Here is a 24,448-nt window from a genome sequence, read left to right as displayed (position 1 = left end):
TATGGATGCAAACAGGCCATATCTAGCTTTTTGGGGGCCCTAAGCAAAATTTGGTTGCCCACATCTCGTAGGCAAAACATTTTAGTGGCCCCCCTCTTGCCGGCAGAGAGTAAATTGTGCAGTAATCAAGTTTATGTCCGCCAATTCCACACATTTTCCCATGGGGCGTAGAGAAAATGTTGCAGCTTTAAAGTACATTTTTTTGCAATTCTACATATTTTTTCATGGGGCAGAGAGAACATGTCGCAGTTTTAAAACTAATTATAATTTCATACGATTCTTCTCATTTTGCCATGACTTATGCCATGTTCATATGATATCTGAGTGACTAACAAGATCAATGTGGGCCCCGTAGAGGTCAGGGCCTGTGCCTTGTGTGCCCGGTCAGTAACTCGGCCGTGATTACTACAAGGTTTAGATAACCGGCTAGACTAATTTACCGAGCAAATAGCAATCTGTAAAATGTTACCTGACAAGGGCTAATTAAGTTACTGTCAGTGACTGACTTAAGAGGAAAACTGCTGATGCACTACCAAATGTTGAAATTGCAAGTTGTGTATTCTACTATCCCCCCCCAAACAGTAAGCTGAGACCCTGACTGACTTCCTGGAGAAAAATATATATATGTTTGGGTTGGCACTGGATGCAAGGACTGACCATCCATGATATCACAGTTATAGTTAACCCTTTAAAGCCTAATGTTACATACTGTATATGTAATATTGTGTTTAAACACCTGGTAAAGTGTCTGTACATGATCAATACATAAAAGGAAACCACTCTTCAAGAATAGATCGGAGATTGGCACTGAAAATATTTTTAAAAGAATCTACTCCTCCGAATGGATTCGTATGTTGTCAGAAAGGTGAGTGTATGAAACTCAATGCATGCAAAATGCTCATAAGTGATGCAAACCACACATTTGCATTGATTTGTTTTTGTACCAACATGTTGAGCTTCTTTTTATATACACTGCTCAAAAAAATAAAGGGAACACTTAAACAACACAATGTAACTCCAAGTCAATCACACTTCTGTGAAATCAAACTGTCCACTTAGGAAGCAACACTGATTGACAATAAATGTCACATGCTGTTGTGCAAATGGAATAGACAACAGGTGGAAACTATAGGCAATTAGCAAGACACCCCCAATAAAGGAGTGGTTCTGCAGGTGGTGACCACAGACCACTTCTCAGTTCCTATGCTTCCTGGCTGATGTTTTGGTCACTTTTGAATGCTGGCGGTGCTTTCACTCTAGTGGTAGCATGAGACGGAGTCTACAACCCACACAAGTGGCTCAGGTAGTGCAGCTCATCCAGGATGGCACATCAATGCGAGCTGTGGCAAGAAGGTTTGCTGTGTCTGTCAGCGTAGTGTCCAGAGCATGGAGGCGCTACCAGGAGACAGGCCAGTACATCAGGAGATGTGGAGGAGGGCGTAGGAGGGCAACAACCCAGCAGCAGGACCGCTACCTCCGCCTTTGTGCAAGGAGGAGCAGGAGGAGCACTGCCAGAGCCCTGCAAAATGACCTCCAGCAGGCCACAAATGTGCATGTGTCTGCTCAAACGGTCAGAAACAGACTCCATGAGGGTGGTATGAGGGCCCAACGTCCACAGGTGGGGGTTGTGCTTACAGCCCAACACCGTGCAGGACGTTTGGCATTTGCCAGAGAACACCAAGATTGGCAAATTCGCCACTGGCGCCCTGTGCTCTTCACAGATGAAAGCAGGTTCACACTGAGCACATGTGACAGACGTGACAGAGTCTGGAGACGCCGTGGAGAACGTTCTGCTGCCTGCAACATCCTCCAGCATGACCGGTTTGGCGGTGGGTCAGTCATGGTGTGGGGTGGCATTTCTTTGGGGGGCCGCACAGCCCTCCATGTGCTCGCCAGAGGTAGCCTGACTGCCATTAGGTACCGAGATGAGATCCTCAGACCCCTTGTGAGACCATATGCTGGTGCGGTTGGCCCTGGGTTCCTCCTAATGCAAGACAATGCTAGACCTCATGTGGCTGGAGTGTGTCAGCAGTTCCTGCAAGAGGAAGGCATTGATGCTATGGACTGGCCCGCCCGTTCCCCAGACCTGAATCCAATTGAGCACATCTGGGACATCATGTCTCGCTCCATCCACCAACGCCACGTTGCACCACAGACTGTCCAGGAGTTGGCGGATGCTTTAGTCCAAGTCTGGGAGGAGATCCCTCAGGAGACCATCCGCCACCTCATCAGGAGCATGCCCAGGCATTGTAGGGAGGTCATACAGGCACGTGGAGGCCACACACACTACTGAGCCTCATTTTGACTTGTTTTAAGGACATTACATCAAAGTTGGATCAGCCTGTAGTGTGGTTTTCCACTTTCATTTTGAGTGTGACTCCAAATCCAGACCTCCATGGGTTGATAAATTGGATTTCCATTGATTATTTTTGTGTGATTTTGTTGTCAGCACATTCAACTATGTAAAGAAAAAAGTATTTAATAAGATTATTTCATTCATTCAGATCTAGGATGTGTTATTTTAGTGTTCCCTTTATTTTTTGAGCAGTGTATATGTATACAGTGCATTCAGAAAGTATTCAGACACCTTGACTTTTTCCACATTTTATTCTAAAATTGATTGTTGTTTTTTTTCCACTCATCAACCATTTTCTCAAATGTATAAATCACTGAAATATCAAATTTACATAAGTATTCAGACCCTTTACTCAGTACTTTGTTGAAACACCTTTGGCAGTGATTACAGCCTCGAGTCTTCTTGGGTATGACACTACAATCTTGGCACACCTGTATTTGGGGAGTTTCTCCTATTCTTCTCTGCAGATCCTCTCAAACTCTGTCAGGTTGGATGGGGAGTGTTGCTGCACAGTTATTTTCAGGTCTCTTCAGAGATGTTCGATTGGGTTTAAGTCCGGGCTCTGGCTGGGCCATTCAAGGACATTCAGAGACTTGTCCTGAAGCCACTCCTACGTTGTCTTGGCTGTGTACTTAGAGTTGTTGTCCTGTTGGAAGGTGAACCTTCGCCCCAGTCTGAGGTCCTGAGTGCTCTAGAGCAGGTTTTCATCAAGGATCTCTCTGTATTTGCTCTGTTCATCTTTCCCTCAATCATGATTAGTCTCTCTGTCCCTGCCGCTGAAAAACATCCCCACAGCATGATGCTGTCACCACTATGCTTCACCACAGGGATGGTGCCAGGTTTCCTCCAGACGTGACGTTTGGCATTCAGGCCAAAGAGTTCAATCTTGGTTTCATCAGACAAGATAATCATGTTTCCCATGGTCTGAGAGTCCTTTAGGTGCCTTTTGGCAAACTCCAAGTGGGCTGTCATGTGCCTTTTACTGAGGAGTGGCTTCCGCATGGCCACTCTACCTTAAAGGTCTGATTGGTGGAGTGCTGCAGAGATGGTTGTCCTTCTGGAAGGTTCTCCCATCTCCACAGAGGGACTCTGGAGCTCTGCCAGAGTGACCATTGGGTTCTTGGTCACCTCCCTGACCAAGGCCCTTCTCTCCCGATTGCTCAGTTTGGCCTGGCAGCCAGCTCTAGGAAGAGTATTGGTGGTTCCAAACTTCTACCATTTAAGAATGATGGCGGCCACTGTGTTGTTGGGAACCTTCAATGCTGCATAATTGTTTTTGTACACTTCCCCAGATCTGTGCCTCGACATAATCCTGTCTCAGCACTCTACGGACAATTCCTTTGGTTTTTGCTCTGACATGCATTGTCAACTGTGGGACCTTATGTAGACAGGTGTGTGCCTTTCCAAAATCATGTCCAATCAATTGAATTGACCACAGGTGGACTCCAATCAAGTTGTAGAAACATCTCAAGGATGATCAATGGAAACAGGATGCACCTGAGCTCAATTTCTAGTCTCATAACAAAGGGTCTGAATACTTATGTAAATAAGGTATTTCTGTTTTTGCTTTGTCATTATGGGGTATTGTGTGTAGATTGATGAGAAGAATAAACTATTTAATACATTTTAGAACAAGGCTGTAACGTTAAAAAAATGGGGGACAAGGGAAAGCGTCTGAATACTTTCCGAATGCACTTTTTATGTGTTTTATTTTCCATAAATAAAATAAAGAAAGTATTTTTTTGTAGATCGTTGACAAAAAATGGCAATTAAATAAATTTTAATCCCATGTTGTAACACAACAAAAATATGGAATAAGTGTGACTACTTTCTGAAGGCACTGTATACGTTGTATTCTTCAAAATGCAATGGGTACATATCATTAATTTATAAGTCCAAACATTTTTGTAGCAACTGCAGATTGCCCCTTTTAACAGTGAGAACCTGCTGAAGTTGACAGCTGTGGTTGTTTGTGTGCTAATGACAGGGGAAGTAAGAGATAAAAAAGGAACACTTCGGCTTTGGGGTGTGTGTTGTGCTATGAGAAAGTGTATGTTGTCTCTGTTATGGAGGTTATGAAAAGGAAGAAGCGTAGGACCTTCACATTTGTATGTGCTGTAGACATGTAGTTGACAGGAGGGTCATTTGTGAAATGATGACCTTATAAGGGAAGTAACAAGGAACTTCAGCTGTGTGTTATTAATGATACTTTGAAGTAAACATTGTTTTTCACTTCATGATCTTGATCTAATCTGACTTTATTCATTCATAAAATTATGGAAATCCTAGCCATAAAGAGACATATGACATGGGTGTCTGTTTATGTAAAGTCACAAGGCTGAAATCAAATTTTTTTTCTTTAAAGTCCAAGACATAAAACTTTACTAAACCCCCAATCTTGATCACCAACCCAACCCCTAACCATTTTTTTGTAACCTTCAATTGCCTTCACATTGTTCTCACTCTGTTTTACTATTAACTTTATTTACTACTGTGAAAAAACAGTAAATAAGGAGCGTTGCTTTGATTCTGTGAAAAAATATTGATTCTGAGAAAATATTGTGCTGCTTATGTATCAAAAACGGTCTAACGGAAAGTCTGCAATAAAAACCAAGACACTCATTTGTGATCTATGTAATTTTGTAAAGGATGCCTCAAATAATTGTTGTGGTCTTTTGGAGTCTAGAAGACTATTGTGTGTGGTTCAAGTTTAACCTAGTTTATTATCTAGCCTATGCATAGAAACACATACATTTCGGCATATATCTATATTGCTACAACATGAGAGTTTTACTTTGTTGTTATACCAAGAGTATTTTTTTCCGGCAAATAAGTTTTAGCCATAGTTTTCCGCAGTTGAGTTTGTGTCGCTTTGTTCTCCTGTGTGGATCACAGCGGGGAAACAGGGCAACTCTCTGCAGCTGCGGCCTCTACTCGCGTCTCTCCTCTCGGCGCAGGCGCGTTGGCTCTGTACTGAGTGTTTGCATTGTGTCTGAACTGCCGGCGAGCTTTAAAAATATTCTAGCCTTCCAACCGCGGCAATGTCGGGCAGGTCGGTCCGAGCGGAGACCCGGAGCAGGGCGAAAGATGACATCAAGCGGGTTATGGCCGCGATTGAGAAAGTACGGAAATGGTAAGAAAGAGGGAAAAAAACACTCGTTACCTAACATGAGGAAAAGCCTTGCTTGTTGGGGGTGGGGGTGAGGGGAGAGAACGAGCGAGAATGCAATTGAAAGACGGCAGATATTTTAAGGGAATTTAGGACAGATTCTCTACTCAGGTGCGCTAGGGCGCACTCGTGGTGTGCGCGACTACCTATATCTAATCGTCTGCAAACCACATCCCTATGATTTTAGAGAATTTTCCACCAAGGTTTAATGTGGGTTGAACCCAGAAGCCATTTCGTTGCAGTCACATGAAGCCATTCCTTTTTTCCTGGCCGTTGTAGTAGCCGAGAGGGAGAGAGCGGACTGTTTCAGAACGCCGACTCGACGCAAATCATTCAAAAACATACTTCGGGACTATAGGCTACGACTAGTGCGCTCTAGAGTCGGAGTACTTTTTAGACCGTCTGGAGTTTTAAATTAAGCGCTTCGAGTCGCCCTTTAGGTCAAATAGAGATTGCGCTTGGGGGCTGGGAGAGGGAGTACTCATGTTTGACTGAACACGCAATGAGTCAGTCTCAGGGTTTTAGAAATATAACATTTTAAATGTTTAGCAATACCACTGGATTACGTTTTTTTAATTAAAAAATTGTTAATGAATTGCTTTCTATCAAGGCACCATTTATTTTCAACAGTGGATTAATGTGAATCGTTTACTTTATGAATAAAAATTGAGATGCTGCACGAGTGTCTCCATTATTAAGTGAATCTGCTAAACAATTGAAAGCTCACTGTTAAAAAGCGGTAGGGACTTATTGTAATTTGCAAATAGCCTTCAATCAGGAAACCTTTAAGATGGAAAGAATTAAAACATTCTAATAGCCTACTGAAGTTTGTTTTCATATTTGTATCAATTGTGTCTGTACCTGTTGAATCAAAACTATTTCGATTTTCAATTGTAACAGGCCCACATTCGTATCGAATCACATATGCTAGTGCACAAATTCAATTACTGTTTTATTATTACGCAAAAAGGCCTCATATTGGTTTTAACTAGGAGGGATGGGAACCATCACTGGCGACCTGTCATTCAAGACTGCCCGACCTGTTTTGAGCCTCACATTTATAGCAAAAAATAAACAGTCATGTTATTTTGGCATTAATACGTGTCACATAATTTTGCAAGCAATGTAAAAAAAAATATATATATATATATCATTGAGTTAATAAAGCCGCATACAAACATGGTCTCTTTTTTTTGTTTTCTTGAGTAAGGCAGCTCCAAAATGCAGGTGTTTCAACCTAGCTCGGTGCTTTCTGTGGTGGTGGGGCAAGCCAGCAGAAAATACGGAGCATTGCGCCGTGATTGGCTCAGTGTACTGTGACTAATGGGGACACTACGTCACCGCCAAGTCTAAGGGTAGAGCTCTAAAATTCTAGCCCCTTGGGTGCTGCCATAGAGTTACATTAGAAGTGCCCATCCAAGAAGGCTCAAGGTCATTGGCTACAGATAAAATGATGTCAAATCACATTATATCTACAGTAACTTTGATTGGACTGATCATGTCAACATCATACTTTCTAAATCTTAGCTAGCAGTCATCATCATGAATCAAGTCGACAATCTACTGGTAAATCCTATTTAATCCTTGTCATATGAAGAGAAATTATAGATAAAACGTATCGGTGCTCATCGGCCATTGGACATAAACATTACACAACAAGTTGGAATTCGCAAATTCAACAATGAGTGGTTTGGAAGGAATCAGTGGCAAACTGCAAGCATTGCAAATCAATCATTAGCCTGCTATTCAGTGGATTGGCTGTGTGGTCCCAAGTCTAAGATTAAGGGTCTCTTTTCCTAGTTTAAAATTATAAACATTCAACATTGACCATGCTGTCAATGAAGCATGATTTGTGCTGCGCTCAAAACAACTGTTAACCCAGAACTGCAAAATCTGACTTTAGTGAGTTCAAGACAACTGGGAACTTGGAAAAAAACTAGCTAAAACTGGTAAAATACATTTTAAACTTTCATCCAACTCTGAATTGTAAATCTGGAACTCGGGCCTCTTTCTAGCGTCACAACGTGAAGATCACTGATGTCATCATGATTCAACCTTTTTTTTTCTTCGAGTTCCCAGTTCTCTTGAAAGCACCATAAATCCAGAGAATGCCAGACTTTGATGACAAAGTTTGATGACAAAATTTGCCCAGGAAGGACCGCCGTGCCACCTTCCTGTTCAAGTGAGCACAGCACAACAAGGTGAGTCCTAACATGTCTTGTATGCTGCTGCATAAATGATGTAATGTGCCAGGGAGATATGTATACTGTAGCTAAGAAAGTAATACTTTGTATCGGGCTTAACAACACCCGGGCCAATATATCCAACAAACATTGGCTTCTCGGGCATTATCACTTAAGTTAGCCGTTAGTAGCCCATGTGCCTCACCCTAATTATTTGTTCTATTTTCACCTCTTCATTTTGCCCACTGTTCTGACTTGGTGGTCCACATGTAGCTTATAACCTGTTTTTGAGAAATGTAATCATCGAATATTGTAAGAGCTTTCATTGTCTGCTTATGAGCTCCCTTTATTCATCCTACGGTTCTGACTTGGTGTACAGGGAGAACACTGTAAGAATGGCCCATGTTCTGAATTCTGTCGCTGTACATTTCAAAAGTGCTGAACAAATAGTTATATTGACTACGTCCGTCCTAACTCGCTCATTAATGTCTTAATCGAAATTACGGATTGCCTCTTATCCGCTTGTTGCCCCCTTATGCCATAGTTTGTACATCTCAATTGTCAGTAGAAATCACATTTGTTTAAGCAATTCAGCCATATCAGCTATGTTTTTTTAAAGGCAGTAAATGAAGCTGAATCAACTGTTTCGCTGCCAGACAAGGCTCCGTTGATAGCCAGGTGTAGCAGTTGTATAGCGCTAAAATCACCACTGGGAACCGTTATTCTATTAATCAATCAATGAAATTGTATTTACTTTTATTACTATAGTCTGTGAGTGTCTCCATGTTCTTGTTTCTGTCTGACTTTGTTCTTTATGGTGTTTTGCGTGTACCACTGGTCCAGTTTATATCACTAAAAAAACATTGAATGGGAATTGAAGTGAACCATTCAATTAATTCTAAACCTGTGTGTGTCTATCAGGGAGAAGAAATGGGTGACCGTAGGAGACACATCCCTGAGGATCTTCAAGTGGGTTCCAGTGACTGAGCCCAAATCAGCAGATGACGTATGTAACCCCCCCCCCCCCCCCACACACACACACGTCAGCCGCATTAAAGTTCAGAAGATATGTCTTTTACAGGAATTCTCTAAGCACCTCTTCAAACTCACATCACGTCACTGTGTTGTATGTAACCAGTATTTCTGCCCCCTGTCTGTTGTCTTGCAGAAGAGTAAGAAGAAGAAGAAGGGGAAGGATGAGAAGTATGGGTCAGAATTGACCACACCTGAGAACAGCTCTTCTCCTGGGATGATGGACATGCATGGTGAGTAATGCTCAATTCAGAGTCCATAGCCGCCATACTCTGACGAACGGTCCATTATTGCAGATTTATACAACTGGTGGGTCTAATCCTGGAAGCTGATTGGTTAAAACCGCATTCCAGCCGGTGTCTATTCCACAAGTTACCACCAGCTAAATCTATGACGTTAAAATGCCTATTTACTCTGTTCTATCTCACTGCGCAATCCATTGTCTCATCAGCCCAGCCAAGCAATTTATAAACTTGATCTCCACTATGAAAATTCTCACATTTCTTTTAGACTAGCATTTGGTTTTCACCATGGATATTTGTATGAATCTTGCTGTCACTTATCACTTAATTACAAACATAATTTAATTGGCTGATATCTAGTTGCGGCTGTATCTCACAATAAACCATGTGGCTCTGCAGCTTTAAACTCTGTAGGACACTTTACACCCGGTGTGTGGGTCGGTGTATGTATTCCTGTGAACCCAGAATGGAATTGAAAGTTAAACCAAATTAAAAGCCCACTCTCTCTCTCATTCTCTCTCTCGAGACGACAACAGTAACCAGAGTTCCATCGCCGACTCCTCTCCCATCAAACAGGAAACCAGCTGCAGCACTAGCCCCGCCCCCGAACCCTCTGCCGTATCCCACGGCGACAGCAGTGAGGCCAAGAGCGACCAGAGCCCTGACAGCAAGAGGAGTGAGACACGCGCACACACACCCACCACCACCACTACCAACGTGATATCACGGACAATTGCCAACCCTGAAATCCCCTCCTATTGTGGCCCTTTCCTTAGACACTTCTAATAGAAGTGGATGGGTGAAGCTAATGGCAGGTTTTAGAAGAACAGTGTATATTCAATTCCTGTTTGGTTAGCTGGTTAGGCCTGAAGTCACAGGGCAGTACTCAGGGACTCATCACGCTGAGAGGGGGAGAGAGAAGGATATAGAGAGAGAGTTCAGCTGTGACCAGACCCTCGGGGCTTCAACTGCCAACCCTCCCATCTTCACCCCCTACTAACAAGAAACCTCTCTCAGCCTGGTGCAAAATAGAACTCTCTCTCTACCCCTCTCTCTTTCTCTCTCTACCCCTCTCTCTTTCTCTCTCTACCCCTCTCTCTTTCTCTCTCTACCCCTCTCTCTCTCTTTCTCTCTCTACCCCTCTCTCTTTCTCTCTCTACCCCTCTCTCTTTCTCTCTCTACCCCTCTCTCTTTCTCTCTACTCCTACATGTACTACTCCTCCCCAGTTGTACCTTTGTTGGTGAACATTTGTAACTACTGCATATTACCACACAGTGGCTTCAATGGGTTTAGAATTCCTTTCCAGTATCCCTTGAGTTGTTTGTAGAAAAAAAGGGTCAAGTATGAATAGTCAACATTAGAATGTCTCGTAGCAGAATGTCTTGTAATTGATGGTCAAACGCAGTCATTCAACAGTAACAGATCTGCCAGGTTTACCAGGGGATTCATGTCGTGTGTTAATGTGTTTGTGGTGCAGCGAAGAGCAACCTGTCCACGGAGGGCTCAGAGAGAGGACAGGGGGACAAGAGAGACAGCAGACAGACGTCCTCAGGAGACAAGGACACCTCAGACAGCCGCGAAGCCACTCAGGTACTCTGTTCTACTATACTGTATATTCTACTCTTCCTCCATGAAGAAGATGAGTGGCCTGAGGACCTCCTGGAAACCAGATGATTAATTTAAGTTTTTTTTTATCCCGTCCACACTTCTAAATAAATAGATGAACCGATAACTTCATCAGCTGTAGTTGTTTGTATGTTTGTGGGCGGCAGGTAGCCTGTCTGTTAAGAGTGTTGGGCCAGCAACCGAAAGCTCGCTGGTTCGAGTCCCTGAGCCGACTAGGTGAAAAATCTGTGGATGTGCCCTTAAGCAAGGCACTTAACCCTAGTTGCTCCTGTAAGTCGCTCTGGAAAAGAGTGTCTGCTAAATGACTCAAATGCAAAAAATGTATGTTAGCAGAGACAAGCTGGTACAGCCTTATTTTAGCTAAAACACCCTTATCTGACTGTGTGTTTGTGTTTCTGGGCTGGCAGGAACAGGAGGAAGAGGCTCCTCCCAGTAAGAAGAGCAAGCAGGAGTCTCCATCTCAGGACTACGAGGAGAAATAGATGCGCTGCATCCTTTCTTCTCTATCTTCTTCCTCACCTCCCTTCCCTCCCTTTCTTCCTCCCCCCGTAGCCCCTAACACTCTGCCGAGCAGAGGGAGAAAGGACTTTATCTCCCTCCACTAAGCCTTCTTCCTTCCCTCCTCCTCTTCTTCCTCACTCACTCCCTCACTAATGCCACGAGTAGTTCTATGAACCAGCCTGTTATCCCCTCCATGGCCAGGGGTTGCGCTGTGAGCCCAGCTCTTCCCAGAAGAGAAACACTGACCTGCACCTGTGACACAAACACACTGACAATATGGGACTTCACATTCTACGCTGGCACCACACGCTAACAGAGTAGGATGAAGTTTCCCCTAGACAGTGATCTAAGGTTAGTTTCTATGTTTTCCCCCCTGACGGTTAAAATTAGGATACAAGGGAAGGTAAACTGATCCTAGATCTGTAGCTCTCATCTTTTAACCCAGGAGCCACGTCAAACCTCCCCCCTAACTCACCTTTGGTTGTTCCGGTGTTTGTTTAGGACACTTTCCAGGTTGTTTAGTTTAGTTTTGGGGTTGTTGTTTAGCCCAGGAGGGTCAATGCACTGTTAAGGTATAATGTCACAAAAACGGCACACTATGGTTTTACTGCTGCTGTGCTGGGTGTGGATTTCTGTCAGTTTATTGTTATTTTAGTTTTATTTAACTTGCTTTGTTTTCTAGAGGAAGAACAACAGTGGTTCAGGTCACGTTTCTTTTTTTTTTGCGAAGACAGGCTTGTAGCATACGTAGGTTTTATCTAAGGGTGTGCTTTGATTATTATGATATAACGTACTCGGTAGGTCAAACTGTTTTTAACTACTTTTTTTTATTGTACCATGTTTTTATTTGCCTTATGGTTTTAACATTGAGCTGACGCTAATGATTTTATTCAGCATTTACATTCAACGATAAACAGTTTGTTTCACATTGGTTACTGTTAGAAAGACAACATGTACTGTACAAAACTGCATTCTGCAAATATCTGAAAGAAGAATTGACTTTGAGGGAGTCAGTAGCTTTCCACGAGCCTGGGTGTCAATCAAGTTTCTCCTCCCAGCTTCTTTCCTGTCAAAAGGCATGACGACTACGAAAGAGTTGAGGAGTTAGACAGAAATATGTTGGTGTCCAGGCTAAATTCCCACTTGGTCAACAACAATGATAGTTTTTATATGAGTCTTCATTGCCATCGCGGTAATTTAAATGTACTACTACGTGTATCATCTTTCATAACCTCCCCTCAGTGTCTAGTCAGTCTTGTAGTTCAAACTGTGGCTCAGATTCTCATTCAAGGTGCTCAGATCCTCATTCAAGGTGCTCTCTGTGGGTCGCAACCTAACTTCCGGATAGAGGAAGGAACGCATATTCGCACAAATCTGTCAACTCCACACCAAAAAAAATCAACCTCAAACCTATTTATGTATGTTTTGGTTCGGGTGACTTCATCAATCAATAATAATTAATTTCCTCGGAAATCAATGAGTTCAGATGGCAGATGATGTAGACATGGGTATCTCAGAGCATGAGCCTGTCTGACCCACTGTTTATCAGTGGATACACACATCCAAACATCAGTTCAATAGAGAGAAATGAAATGAAATGGCATTTTAGTGGAGACAGAGGACGGCTTAGCATATACCTCATTTACAGTCCAGCAGAGCTGGTACTAGTGATGCTATGTAATTGACATGAACAGTTAGAAGAGCAGTATGTACAACATTCAGTTTCTTTAGATATCTGTCTTTTACATATCTTTTATTATGTTTTAGTTTTCACCTGATTCTGATTGAGCCGATTAATGCTTCTAGTTTAACTCATATGAACTGTGTATATAAAGAGCTGAGAAAACATGTCAGATGCTTGTTTTCTTGGGACCATATTGTTTCAGTTTAGAATGATCTTGTACACGTTGATGGTTTGGTTTGACTTATTTATTCCATCGCTAGTGCTCAGATTTTATCATGTCCAATGGTTTTGTTTTATTAATAAAAAGCCCAAAAATGTTTTTTTACCCAGTGTGTTTTCTGTTGCCCATTGATTTCAGACGTATTACCTCAAGTACTAAATTAAAGAACTCTTCAACATAGGTAAGTTTCTGTATTTTACTTCTGTTTGAATTATATGTCAAAAGAAGCAATTCTTCCTACTCATTTTGGATTGAGGCCTGCAGATTTATCTTCCTAATGCATATACTTTGAGTACTCCGATGAGAAGCACATGAGACTTAGAGGGAATGCAATCTGAGGTAGCAGCTGGCTTTCAGTTTGCACTCAAACACTTCCCTTCCCTACAGACTTCCCCTTCTCTTTTAGGGGCCTGTTTTTCAGTGAAACTATTTTCCTTCTGTTGTATTTGAGGGGAACTCATGAAAAATGGAGAGGGTTATTTCAGTTCCCCTTGTCCTTTCAGGGGTAATGTATCTGGGGATGAATTAATTATGAGCAGTTCTTGTACTTATTGGTCTGTGAGACGAAAACAGCCTGGTGTGGTTAGTAAGTTTGGGGGTGGGGGGCTGGTGGCAGTTGTTTGTGGGGCTGAGCAGAGAGGAGTCTTGTCCAGAAACAATCTCTACTACCCACTGGACACTCCATGTAGATCTGAAAGGATGGATTGGATAGGCGTAAGCAATATGGTTGTTTGTTCCACCCCAGACTGTAACTTACATCATCAGATGATAAGAGGAAATCAACATTCTACAGGTAGAGTATTTGTTTTTATTGTATTTTTTGTACACAACATAGAAAACCAGTACCGCTTTACAGTAGGGTCCTCATCTGTAAAGGGTTTATAACAGTCTACCAATTAACAAACCCTTTATAAAGCCTTTATAGATGATGCCTTAGCGTTATTTGAAACATAGAAAACAGTGCACTAAACAGTCACGTCACTTAGTAAAGAGTCCACAATGTGCTTATAGAGTTAATAACATCATTACAAGTGCGTTATGTTTGTTCCCTGGAGCCGGTACATCGTTAATCATACAGCGTACGGGTCAGTCTATCAGCAGAGCAGAAAAATAAAATGCACGTAAAAGATCCTTTTTGTTTCCATGGCACCTTGTGCACATTTAGTTTTTCAGAAAGCTTCTGATGGTTATTTACAAAGGCCGGTGTCATTGGTTAGTCCCATAGATCTATCATACATAGCTTTGTTACACCGGGCGATTCAATATGATCCAAACTGTGTGCTTCAGTACATAGCTCTAGTACACGTATATATATCTATTACAGGACAGGTCGTTTTTAAAAGACAATACATAAAATACACAGGCTGCACATAAAAGGTGACAGTAACTAGGTCGTTTTCCGTGTCGAAAAGTTAGTTTTTTCATTTAGCGTGGCAGTTTCTAAGTGTGTCCTGGATTCTAAAGAGGGAGTTTTAAAGTGAGTAGTGCAACAACAAGTTAAGTGGCTGGCGTTCGGTTACCTTAGTTTGGGTGAACACCTGCCACCAGCACCAGGCTGATGTGCAGTAGGCATTAAAACATCATGTGCGTTTTTCTGGAGAATTTCCCAAAATAACTCCTCAGTTCCAAAATGTCCTCTATCATTTTGTGCCTGCTGAACACAACCTGGTAGTACAGGTAGACTGTGTGTCCTGTGGTATTACCCTGTTCCCTTTGTGGAGGGGACATCCATAGGGTCATCCCTCCCCCTCCTCTCCCCTGTAACTATTCCCCAGGTCGTTGCTGTAAATGAGAATGTGTTCTCAGTCAACTCACCTGGTAAAATAAGGGTTAAATAAATAAATAAAAGGGTCAGGGTCTGGACACAGCACACTGACTCGGGAATGTGACATGTGAAAGACAGGAATGTGTTTGAGAAACAGTCATCATTAATAGTGCTATTAGCAGTGAACCACTCTGGTGCATCCAGGCCCTTCACCTTCACGGACGTCTGCATCATCAAATGCCTTCCCTCTTGCCCGGTTACATATAGGAAGTTTAATTCCTGGGAGAACTGAAGTCAAAACCCAACCCATGCTGTATATAATATTATTTTTTTTTTTAAACATAAAAGAATGAACTAATAACAGAAGATGTTTTGTTTATGAACTAATAACAGAAGACTAATTCCTTTAGTTCCTAACATGGATATTACATGTCGGAGAGGGAGTTAGAGAGAGGGAGGAGAGTTAGAGAGGAGAGGGAGGAGAATTAGAGAGAGGGAGGAGAGTGAGGAAAGGAGAGTTGGAGAGGGAGGAGAGAAAAGTTTGTGAGAGGAAGTAGTAGAAGTAATAGGAGAGTTACGTAGTGGGGGATTTTGAGTTATCTAAGTGGACTGTGACAGTAAGTGACGTATATAAATCCGATATAAAAACCCAGAGGGAGTCTGGTTGGTGTTTGGCGGTCTGTGCAGGGCAGGGGTGGGATACTGTGGATGAGAGTGATTCTAGAAGGTCTGGTCATCTTGGCAGGACTCTGTGGAGTGACCAAAGGCCTCACAGATGTCGCAGTACGGCCGCTGGTCGGCTGGCTTGCCCTTGAAGGAAGAGTGGGGCACTGAGTCAGGGCTCTGGGCCTGGGTCGGACAGTCTTCGGTGTCATGGAGATCGAAACAGTCACAAATATCACAGAACAGACGAGGAGGAGCCTTCTTGTCCTTCTTAGATCCACACTCTTCCAAACTAGAGAGGGAGAGACCGAGAGAGAGGAAGAGAGAGAGAAAGTGATTAGGGAAATGCAAAATATTGCATGTTGACGGGTCTGTCAACAACTGTAAGTGAGGGCTAAGTTTGGGGTTTGGGTTCAGAGGTTATAGGTTATAAGACTGACCCGTCAGTGCCGTCGTTGCCGTTGAACTCAGCCAGAACCATCTTCTTCAGCTTCACCTTCAACTCCTCGTTCTTCCTCTGCAGGTCCACGATCACACTGTTCAGGAAGTTAATCTGAAGGAGGAAAATAGATGGAGGGAGAGAAGAAAGAGAGACCACAGTCAAGTTTATATAAGAAAGGGTGGGGTGGATATCTATCTATGCAAATTCTATACTGTATAAGTGACAAGCAGATGATGCAATTTGAATACTTATTGCGAATCATACCTGTCCCTCTGCAAACTCCTTCTCTTCTCTCAGCTGGTCCAGAACTGCGTCACCTGAGGAAGGCATTCCACTGTCCCCTCCCTCGGAGGCCTGCTGTCCCATGAGCCTTTGCTCCAGGCTGGTGACACATCCCTGTAGCTGGGCCTTGTCTCTCTCCAGCGCCTCAACGGCAGACTGCAGCGTCTTGGCTATGGCGTTCTCACCTCGCAGCACCGCAATCTACAGGGAGACAGAGAGACAGGTTTCAATGAATATAGAGATACAGCCGTTGTATGGCAGCCCAGAGAAAAAGCATAGGACCCAATGCAAGTTTTCTTAATTTCTTCATCAAAAGGCCCATAGTCTGCTAGAGTTGTGTGTGAATGTTTACCTCATTCCTCAGAGTGTCCAGCTCCTTGTCCTTATCTGTCTTCTGGAAGTTTCTCTCCTCCCCTGTCTCCTGGTTGGATAGAGTTTCCCTGGGGAAGGGGGAACAGAGGCAGAGAACCGCTAAATACAGAACTCACACACCCACACTGGGACTGGCAGGAGCAGTGCAGTAGTGTGTGTGCATGCATACATTTCTCTTTGTGTACAGTGAGAAACATCTGCCTGATGAAGGTCTCTGACTGCAATTTTTTTAAACTTTTGATTTACAATAAATAATCAAATACTTCACACAATAGTTGTGATACTCAAGGCGTTGGAACAAGGTTCACTAAAGACTAGTGAAGCTAGCTCTTTCTCAATAACAACATTGGGAAGTTTAGGGCCAAAGTTTGAAAGAACACCACAAATCCAGATGTTGAAATCCAACTTGACAACAAAGGCATTAGCAGGATTCAGATCGCAGTGAATAACCTGTCTGTGGAACCCCGAGGTTGATGGCATTACCCTGCCTGGGTCTCATGATCCAATACATCCACATGGAACAACAACCTTAATCACATGCTGACCACACCACTCGCATCGCGTGCGTTGCAAAATAAATGTACACATAGATCTTATTCAATCATTGCACGTCAACGAGCATCTGCGTAGCCAGGCACTAAAATAGAAGTTGGTTCTATTTGTGAAGCTTCACTCGCTGCAAGTCCTGCCTCTCCCATCTCCTCATTGGTTTTTAGGAGCATATACCCACGTGGGAGATTGAACGATGAACTGAGGTCCACACTCCAATCCAGTTGGTAGTGGTAATGCACCTTAAAGTTGGTTGCCAACCGCCATATAAAGTCCAAAGAAGAAGAAGACTGAAGGTGGAGAGATTACTAGAAACTAACTTTTACCCTTTTATCTGTGGATTAATTTTCGGAGTAGAGGACCTTGTGCATTTCAGGTAAAATAACAACCCAATGTTTATATCCCAGGACAAATTAGCTAGCAACAGCAAGCTATCATGCTTTTCGACCTGTCCCCAAATGAATATAGTTGGTTCAGAGTTCGTTTTGATACGTCAACCTGCGTGTCCTGATCGCGTCTGGTGTGGGTGGACAAAATCAACATGCGTGCGAGCTCTCTGGTCAGCATGTTAATCACAAAAGATGTAGCTTGGATGTCTTCCCCTAAACAAAGTCTTTACTACATATGCTAGTCTAGATATATAGCCTACTTTTCTAGGGATTAGTGCTGCTGAATAACGTCTCTTTTCTGACTGCCTGACTGTGAAACGTTCACCTGAAAAGGAAGCTATCCCCTGATCTCTCCTGACTGATTAGTCCTGCCCTACGTAACCTTCCTCAGGCTTTCATCATCTCCCTCTGTGTCACGTCCTGACCATAGTAAGAGGTTATTTTCTATGGTAGAGTAGGTCAGGGCGTGTCAGGGGGTGTTTTGTGTTTTTCTATGTTTTGTATTTCTATGTTTAAGTTCTAGTTTTTCTATTTCTATGTTGGGTTTTCTTGGGTTGATCTCCAATTGGAGGCAGCTGGTCCTCGTTGTCTCTAATTGGAGATCATATTTAAGTAGGGGTTTTTCTTCCTGGGTTTTGTGGGTTATTATATTTTGAGTAGTGTTTCTTTCTCTCTGCGTCACAGTTTGTTGTTGTGTCATTTCAGTTATTTATGTATTGCCAAGTTTCACGGATTAAATAAAATGTGGAACTACAACCACGCTGCACTTTGGTCTGCTCCTTTCAACAGCCGTGACACTCTGGTTTAAATAGCCTTTCTGATGCCAACCTCCCACCGCTTCTGCTCCTCTCGTCTCCTCCCATTTCCTCTCTTCTCTTCTCCACCCCAACTTCTTCTCTTCTTCTCCTCTATCTCCTCTCCCCTCCTTCCCTTCCCTCCCCATCTCATCTCATCTCCTCTCCCCTCCAAAATTCCTTTCCTTCCTTCCCTTCATCTCTCTCCTCTTATTACTAGTGTTAGTAAAGGGATATACAGTGCCGGGAAAAAGTATTTGCCCCCTTTCTGATTTTCTCTATTTTTGCATATTTTTGATACTGAATGTTATCAGACCTTCAACCAAAACCTAATATTAGATAAAGGGAACTTGAGTTTACAAATAACAAAACAAATGGATACTTATTTTGTTTATTTAATTAACAAAGTTATGTAACACACAATTCCCCTATGTGAAAAAGTAATTGCCCACTTACACTCCATAACTGGATGTGCCACCTTTAGCTGCAATGACTGCAACCAAACATTTCCTGTAGTTGTTGATCAGTCTCTCACATCACTGTGGAGGAATTTCTGATTTAACGCAGCAACATTTGTTGGTTTCCAAGCATGAACTGCTCGTTTCAAGTCCTGCCACAACATCTCAATTGGGATTAGGTCTGGATTTTGACTAGGCCCGTCACGCCTGCTACCGCTCTTCCCCCCTGGCGCTCGAGGGCGCCAGGCTCCCCAGCATTGCGCACTCCTGCCACCATCATTACGCACACCTGACTTCCCCCGTCATACACATCAGCGATTATTGGACTCAATCACCTGTTTATTACCTCCCCTATATTCATTAGTTCCCCAGCTCTGTTCCCTGCTGCTGTGATTGTCGTTTGTCATTGTGTATCTGTGTGCTGATGCTGTTTCTGTCTTGCTCTCCCTATACCTGCTTCTCATCTCCGGTGTCGGTCCTTACAAGGCCATTACAAAACTTCTAATTTGTTGCTTTTTAGCCATTTTCATGTAGACTTGATTGTGTGTTTTGGATCATTGTCTTGCTGCATGACCCAGCTGCGCTTCAGCTTCAGCAGGACAATGATTCTATTCTAAAATTGATGAAGAAAAAAATGATTTAATCTATCTTCACACAATACCCCATAATGACAAAGCGAAAACAGATTTTTTTTATAATGTTTTGAAATAACAGAAATACCTTATTTACATAAGTATTCAGACCCTTTTTTATGAGACTCGAAATTGAGCTCAGGTGCATCCTGTTTCCATTGATCATCCTTGAGATGTTTCTACAACTTGATTGGAGTCTACCTGTGGTAAATTCAATTGATTGGACATGATTTGGAAAGGCACACACCGGTCTGTATAAGGTCCCACAGTTGACGGTGCATGTCAGAGCAAAAACCAAGCCATAAGGTCGAAGGAATTGTCAGTAGAGCTCCGAGACAGGATTGTGTCGAGGCACAGATCTGGGGAAAGGTACCAAAAAATGTCTGCTGCATTGAAGGTCCCCAAGAATACAGTGGCCGCCATCATTCTTAATTGGAAGAAGTTTGGAACCACCAATACTCTTCCTAGAGCTGGCTGCCCAGCCAAACTGAGCAATCGGGGGAGAAGGGCCTTGGTCAGGGAGGAGACCAAAAACCCGATGGTCACTCTGACAGAGCTCAAGAGTTCCTCTGTGGAGATGGGAGAACCTTCCAGAAAGACAACCATCTCTGCAGCACTCCACCAATCAGGCCTTTATGGTAGAGTGGCCAGACGGAAGCCACTCCTCAGTAAAAGGCACATGACAGCCCGCTTGGAGTTTGCCAAAAGGCACCTAAAGGACTCTTAGACCATGAGAAACAAGATTATCTGGTCAAATGAAACCAAGATTGAACTCTTTGGCCTGAATGCCAAGCGTCAGGTTTGGAGGAAACCTGGCACCATCCCTACAGTGAAGCATGGTGGTGGCAGCATCATGTTGTGGTGACCCGCCAGGATCGAGGGAAAGATGAACGGAGCAAAGTACACAGAGATCCTTAATGAAAACCTGCTCCAAAGCGCTCAGGATCTCAGACTGAGGCGAAGGTTCACCTACCAACAGGACAACGACCCTAAGCACACAGCCAAGACAACATAGGAGTGGCTTCGGAACAAGTCTCTGAATGTCCTTGAGTGGCCCAGCCAGAGCCCGGACTTGAACCCAATCGAACCTCTCTGAAGAAACCTGAAAATAGCTGTGCAGCGACACTCCCCATCCAACCTGACAGAGCTTAAGAGGATCTGCAGAGAAGAATGGGAGAAACTCCCTAAATACAGGTGTGCCAAGCTTGTAGCGTCATACCCAAGAAGACTCGAGGCTGTAATCACTGCCAAAGGTGCTTTAACAAAGTACTGAGTAAAGGGTCTGAATACTTACAGTATGTACATGTAATATTTCAATTTAATTTTTTTAAATAAATTTGCAAACATTTCGAAAAACCTGTTTTTGCTTTATCATTATGGGGTATTTTTGAATAAGGCTGTAACGTAACAAAATGTGGAAAAAGTCAAGGGGTCTGATTACTTTCCGAATACACTGTATACACTATCCATACACTTCTTCCACTATCAGAAACACTGAAGTCGATCATTAATGGATATAGAAAAGAAACTGTACCATGGCAGCAGATGCATGGTGCAATATGTTTACACTCAGCTATCTTCCCAAGGCAGCAGATGCATGGTGCAATATGTTTACACTCAGCTATCTTCCCAAGGCAGCAGATGCATGGTGCAATATGTTTACACTCAGCTATCTTCCCAAGGCAGCAGATACATGGTGCAATATGTTTACACTCAGCTATCTTCCCAAGGCAGCAGATGCATGGTGCAATATGTTTACACTCAGCTATCTTCCCAAGGCAGCAGATACATGGTGCAATATGTTTACACTCAGCTATCTTCCCAAGGCAGCAGATGCATGGTGCAATATGTTTACACTCAGCTATCTTCCCAAGGCAGCAGATACATGGTGCAATATGTTTACACTCAGCTATCTTCCCAAGGCAGCAGATGCATGGTGCAATATGTTTACACTCAGCTATCTTCCCAAGGCAGCAGATACATGGTGCAATATGTTTACACTCAGCTATCTTCCCAAGGCAGCAGATACATGGTGCAATATGTTTACACTCAGCTATCTTCCCAAGGCAGCAGATGCATGGTGCAATATGTTTACACTCAGCTATCTTCCCAAGGCAGCAGATACATGGTGCAATATGTTTACACTCAGCTATCTTCCCAAGGCAGCAGATACATGGTGCAATATGTTTACACTCAGCTATCTTCCCAAGGCAGCAGATACATGGTGCAATATGTTTACACTCAGCTATCTTCCCAAGGCAGCAGATGCATGGTGCAATACATTACACTCAGCTATCTTCCCAAGGCAGCAGATACATGGTGCAATATGTTTACACTCAGCTATCTTCCCAAGGCAGCAGATGCATGGTGCAATATGTTTACACTCAGCTATCTTCCCAAGGCAGCAGCAAATAAATTGTGTTATAAATACTATAATGAATGTGTAATAAATGTTTTACCTGTCTTTCATGTCTTGCTGGTACTGAGACTTATGACTGTTCAGCTTCAGTTCCTCACTGAGAGAGATGGAAGGAGAGCAAGAGAGAGGGGGGAGAGAGAGAGAGAGAGAGAGAGAGAGAGAGAGAGAGAGAGAGAGAGAGAGAGCGAGAGAGAGAGAGAGGGAGAAAGATAGAAGGGCGAGGGTGAGTTGCATTTCAGTGTCAGTCAACATTTGTGAGACTCAATAACAATCAACACGATTCATGTCTAGAGGCACTTTCTAATAAAGGACAATCAGAATGTGTGTTCAGCATCAATGATAACAAATGTATACATAAATAAAAATACATTTACAGCACACAGTATCTCTGCTTGGCTGTGACGCTGGTGCGGGTATAAAGTAAAGGTTGTCATGGCTAAGTAGTGATGAGTGTAAAGGTCATGTCCAACTCTCAGTACGTGTGGCAAATGGGCCAGTCTAAATCACCATCTGTGTGTCCAACTGAGGCATAATCACATTGACCACACTCTAAAGCATCAGTCACAGACACACACACACATTTCAAAAATACTTTATTTGAATCCACGAATAACATCACGTCATAAAGGATTCAAATATTTCAAAGGTTGTTGATGCAAGGACACTTAAGGAAACTAAAAGCACCTTCACCTCCACACAACTAGGCTGCCCATAATGGCTGAAACAGAGCAGTACCTTCTCCTCCACACAGCTAGGCTGCCCATAACGGCTGAAACAGAGCAGTACCTTCTCCTCCACACAGCTAGGCTGCCCATAACGGCTGAAACAGAGCAGTACCTTCTCCTCCACACAGCTAGGCTGCCCTCTGAAACAGAGCAGTACCTTCTCCTCCACACAGCTAGGCTGCCCTCTGAAACAGAGCAGTACCTTCTCCTCCACACAGCTAGGCTGCCCTCTGAAACAGAGCAGTACCTTCTCCTCCACACAGCTAGGCTGCCCTCTGAAACAGAGCAGTACCTTCTCCTCCACACAGCTAGGCTGCCCTCTGAAACAGAGCAGTACCTTCTCCTCCACACAGCTAGGCTGCCCATAACGGCTGAAACAGAGCAGTACCTTCTCCTCCACACAGCTAGGCTGCCCTCTGAAAAGAGCAGTACCTTCTCCTCCACACAGCTAGGCTGCCCTCTGAAACAGAGCAGTACCTTCTCCTCCACACAGCTAGGCTGCCCATAACGGCTGAAACAGAGCAGTACCTTCTCCTCCACACAGCTAGGCTGCCCTCTGAAACAGAGCAGTACCTTCTCCTCCACACAGCTAGGCTGCCCTCTGAAACAGAGCAGTACCTAGCCAGTTGTTTTGCTCTACTCTTAGGCAGGCCTGCAATCTGAAGGCCACGTACCGTAAGCCTATGTACGTGGCCCAGACTGCCAAATATCAATATCGCCAACTTGCATTTTGTATCTGAAGCTGTCCATGCGTGATACGAGAGGCTGATATTTAACACGCGCGCACACACACACTCCCAAAGGTTGTAACCCGGGAGAAGTGAAAAGGCACTCTACTCCTTAGAGAGTATACAATAATATAACCTGTGAAAAACCCCATTTCCCCCTCTAATCCACTGCTAGATGTGCATAGACTTTACAATACAGACCAATCTAGCCAAAACACACACAAAGAGATCAGAGAACTGACTGGGTCGGATGCAGCTGTTCTCCCAGACGAGATGTCTCCGGCAGCACAAAGCTGCTCTCGCTCGCTCACACACACACACACACACACACACACACACACACACACACACACACACACACACACACACACACACACACACACACACACACACACACACACACACACACACACACACACACACACACACACACACACACAGAGACATGCCAGCGTACTCGCTCTTGCAGACACGCACGAATGCACACGTCATGGATGGTTATGAGACCCATGGAGTGGCCATGTTGGAGGCAAGCGGTTCGAGGAGAAGAGGCTGTGATTATGTAACACTCTGATGGACGGAAGGAAAGAGGAACGCTTGTGTCTAAAAGGATGGAGGAAGAGAGGGATGAGTGAAGGAGAGGAGAGAATAGTGAAATCAGGACAAAGTGAATAATAAAGTACTTGCTGTCACGTCAATCCGACGTCAGAGACCGATGCCTTGATGACTCACATGGGGGGCCGGGGGGGGGGTCACAACACACACACACACACACACACACACACACACACACACACACACACACACACACACACACACACACACACACACACACACACACACACACGTTAAACATGAAGGCATGCGCACGCACATGTACACACACACGTCCACTCATGCACACACACACAGACCTATAAATAGAACCCTAGGGAATGCATGACGCTCACCATAACAAAGAGAGGAGCCCAGTCTTTCTCCCGACATACTGCAGCTGTACATAGCATACTGCTGTCGAATAACAGGGAAGTATTTCCTGATCACTGGCTTCTGGGTTTTAGGGATACATCAACAACCGTTCTAATACCAGAAGACTACACTTTGCATAGCATGATCCCACACAGGTGTCACAAACTGGCTTTAAGAGTGACCTGTACCTCCAGCTCTCTCAATCTCTCTCTCTCTCTCTCTCTCTCTCTCTCTCTCTCTCTCTCTC

At 43.7% G+C, this 24,448-nt stretch overlaps 2 protein-coding genes across 4 annotated transcripts in view; one reads left to right on the top strand and one right to left on the bottom strand.

Annotated features, from left to right (window-relative positions):
* Nucleotides 1-5,288: 5,288 nt before the first annotated feature.
* Nucleotides 5,289-13,111, top strand: LOC106562575 (B-cell CLL/lymphoma 7 protein family member A). 2 transcript variants are annotated; one of them, XM_045688941.1, is made up of 7 exons: nucleotides 5,344-5,489; nucleotides 7,598-7,726; nucleotides 8,630-8,714; nucleotides 8,877-8,973; nucleotides 9,509-9,658; nucleotides 10,461-10,573; nucleotides 11,017-13,111. In XM_045688941.1, exons 2-7 carry the CDS (start codon nucleotides 7,647-7,649, stop codon nucleotides 11,089-11,091), a joined length of 600 nt encoding a protein of 199 aa, XP_045544897.1. In that variant the 5' UTR covers nucleotides 5,344-5,489; nucleotides 7,598-7,646; the 3' UTR covers nucleotides 11,092-13,111. The 2 variants fall into 2 exon arrangements, with proteins under 2 accessions (XP_013982995.1, XP_045544897.1); XM_014127520.2 differs by lacking the exon at nucleotides 7,598-7,726 and having other exon boundaries at nucleotides 5,289-5,489.
* A 691-nt stretch (nucleotides 13,112-13,802) lies between these two features.
* The window catches only part of LOC106561138 (CAP-Gly domain-containing linker protein 1), a 34,873-nt gene continuing 24,227 nt past the window's right edge, over nucleotides 13,803-24,448 (bottom strand). For both annotated transcript variants that reach the window (XM_045688934.1, XM_045688938.1), the window contains 5 exons: nucleotides 21,820-21,876; nucleotides 16,519-16,606; nucleotides 16,149-16,367; nucleotides 15,883-15,995; nucleotides 13,803-15,734 (listed from right to left, as the gene is read on the bottom strand). In XM_045688934.1, coding sequence (XP_045544890.1) covers nucleotides 15,500-15,734; nucleotides 15,883-15,995; nucleotides 16,149-16,367; nucleotides 16,519-16,606; nucleotides 21,820-21,876 — 712 coding nt within the window. In that variant the 3' untranslated portion in view covers nucleotides 13,803-15,499. The remainder of the gene's footprint in view (nucleotides 15,735-15,882; nucleotides 15,996-16,148; nucleotides 16,368-16,518; nucleotides 16,607-21,819; nucleotides 21,877-24,448) is intronic.

Source organism: Salmo salar, chromosome ssa01 (genome assembly GCF_905237065.1).
Source record: "Salmo salar chromosome ssa01, Ssal_v3.1, whole genome shotgun sequence".
Taxonomy (NCBI): Eukaryota; Metazoa; Chordata; class Actinopteri; order Salmoniformes; family Salmonidae; genus Salmo; species Salmo salar.
The sequence above is the reverse complement of the archived record's forward strand: the minus strand, read 5'-3'. Positions and strand labels throughout refer to the sequence as shown.

Bases quoted from the DNA above. Each gene is read 5' to 3' on its own strand.
- LOC106562575 (XM_014127520.2), top strand. From the start codon at position 5,398: ATGTCGGGCAGGTCGGTCCGAGCGGAGACCCGGAGCAGGGCGAAAGAT. The intron at 8,974-9,508 runs GTGAGTAATGCT...CTCTCTCTCGAG, and splicing joins TGGGATGATGGACATGCATG to ACGACAACAGTAACCAGAGT. The intron at 9,659-10,460 runs GTGAGACACGCG...TTTGTGGTGCAG, and splicing joins GAGCCCTGACAGCAAGAGGA to CGAAGAGCAACCTGTCCACG.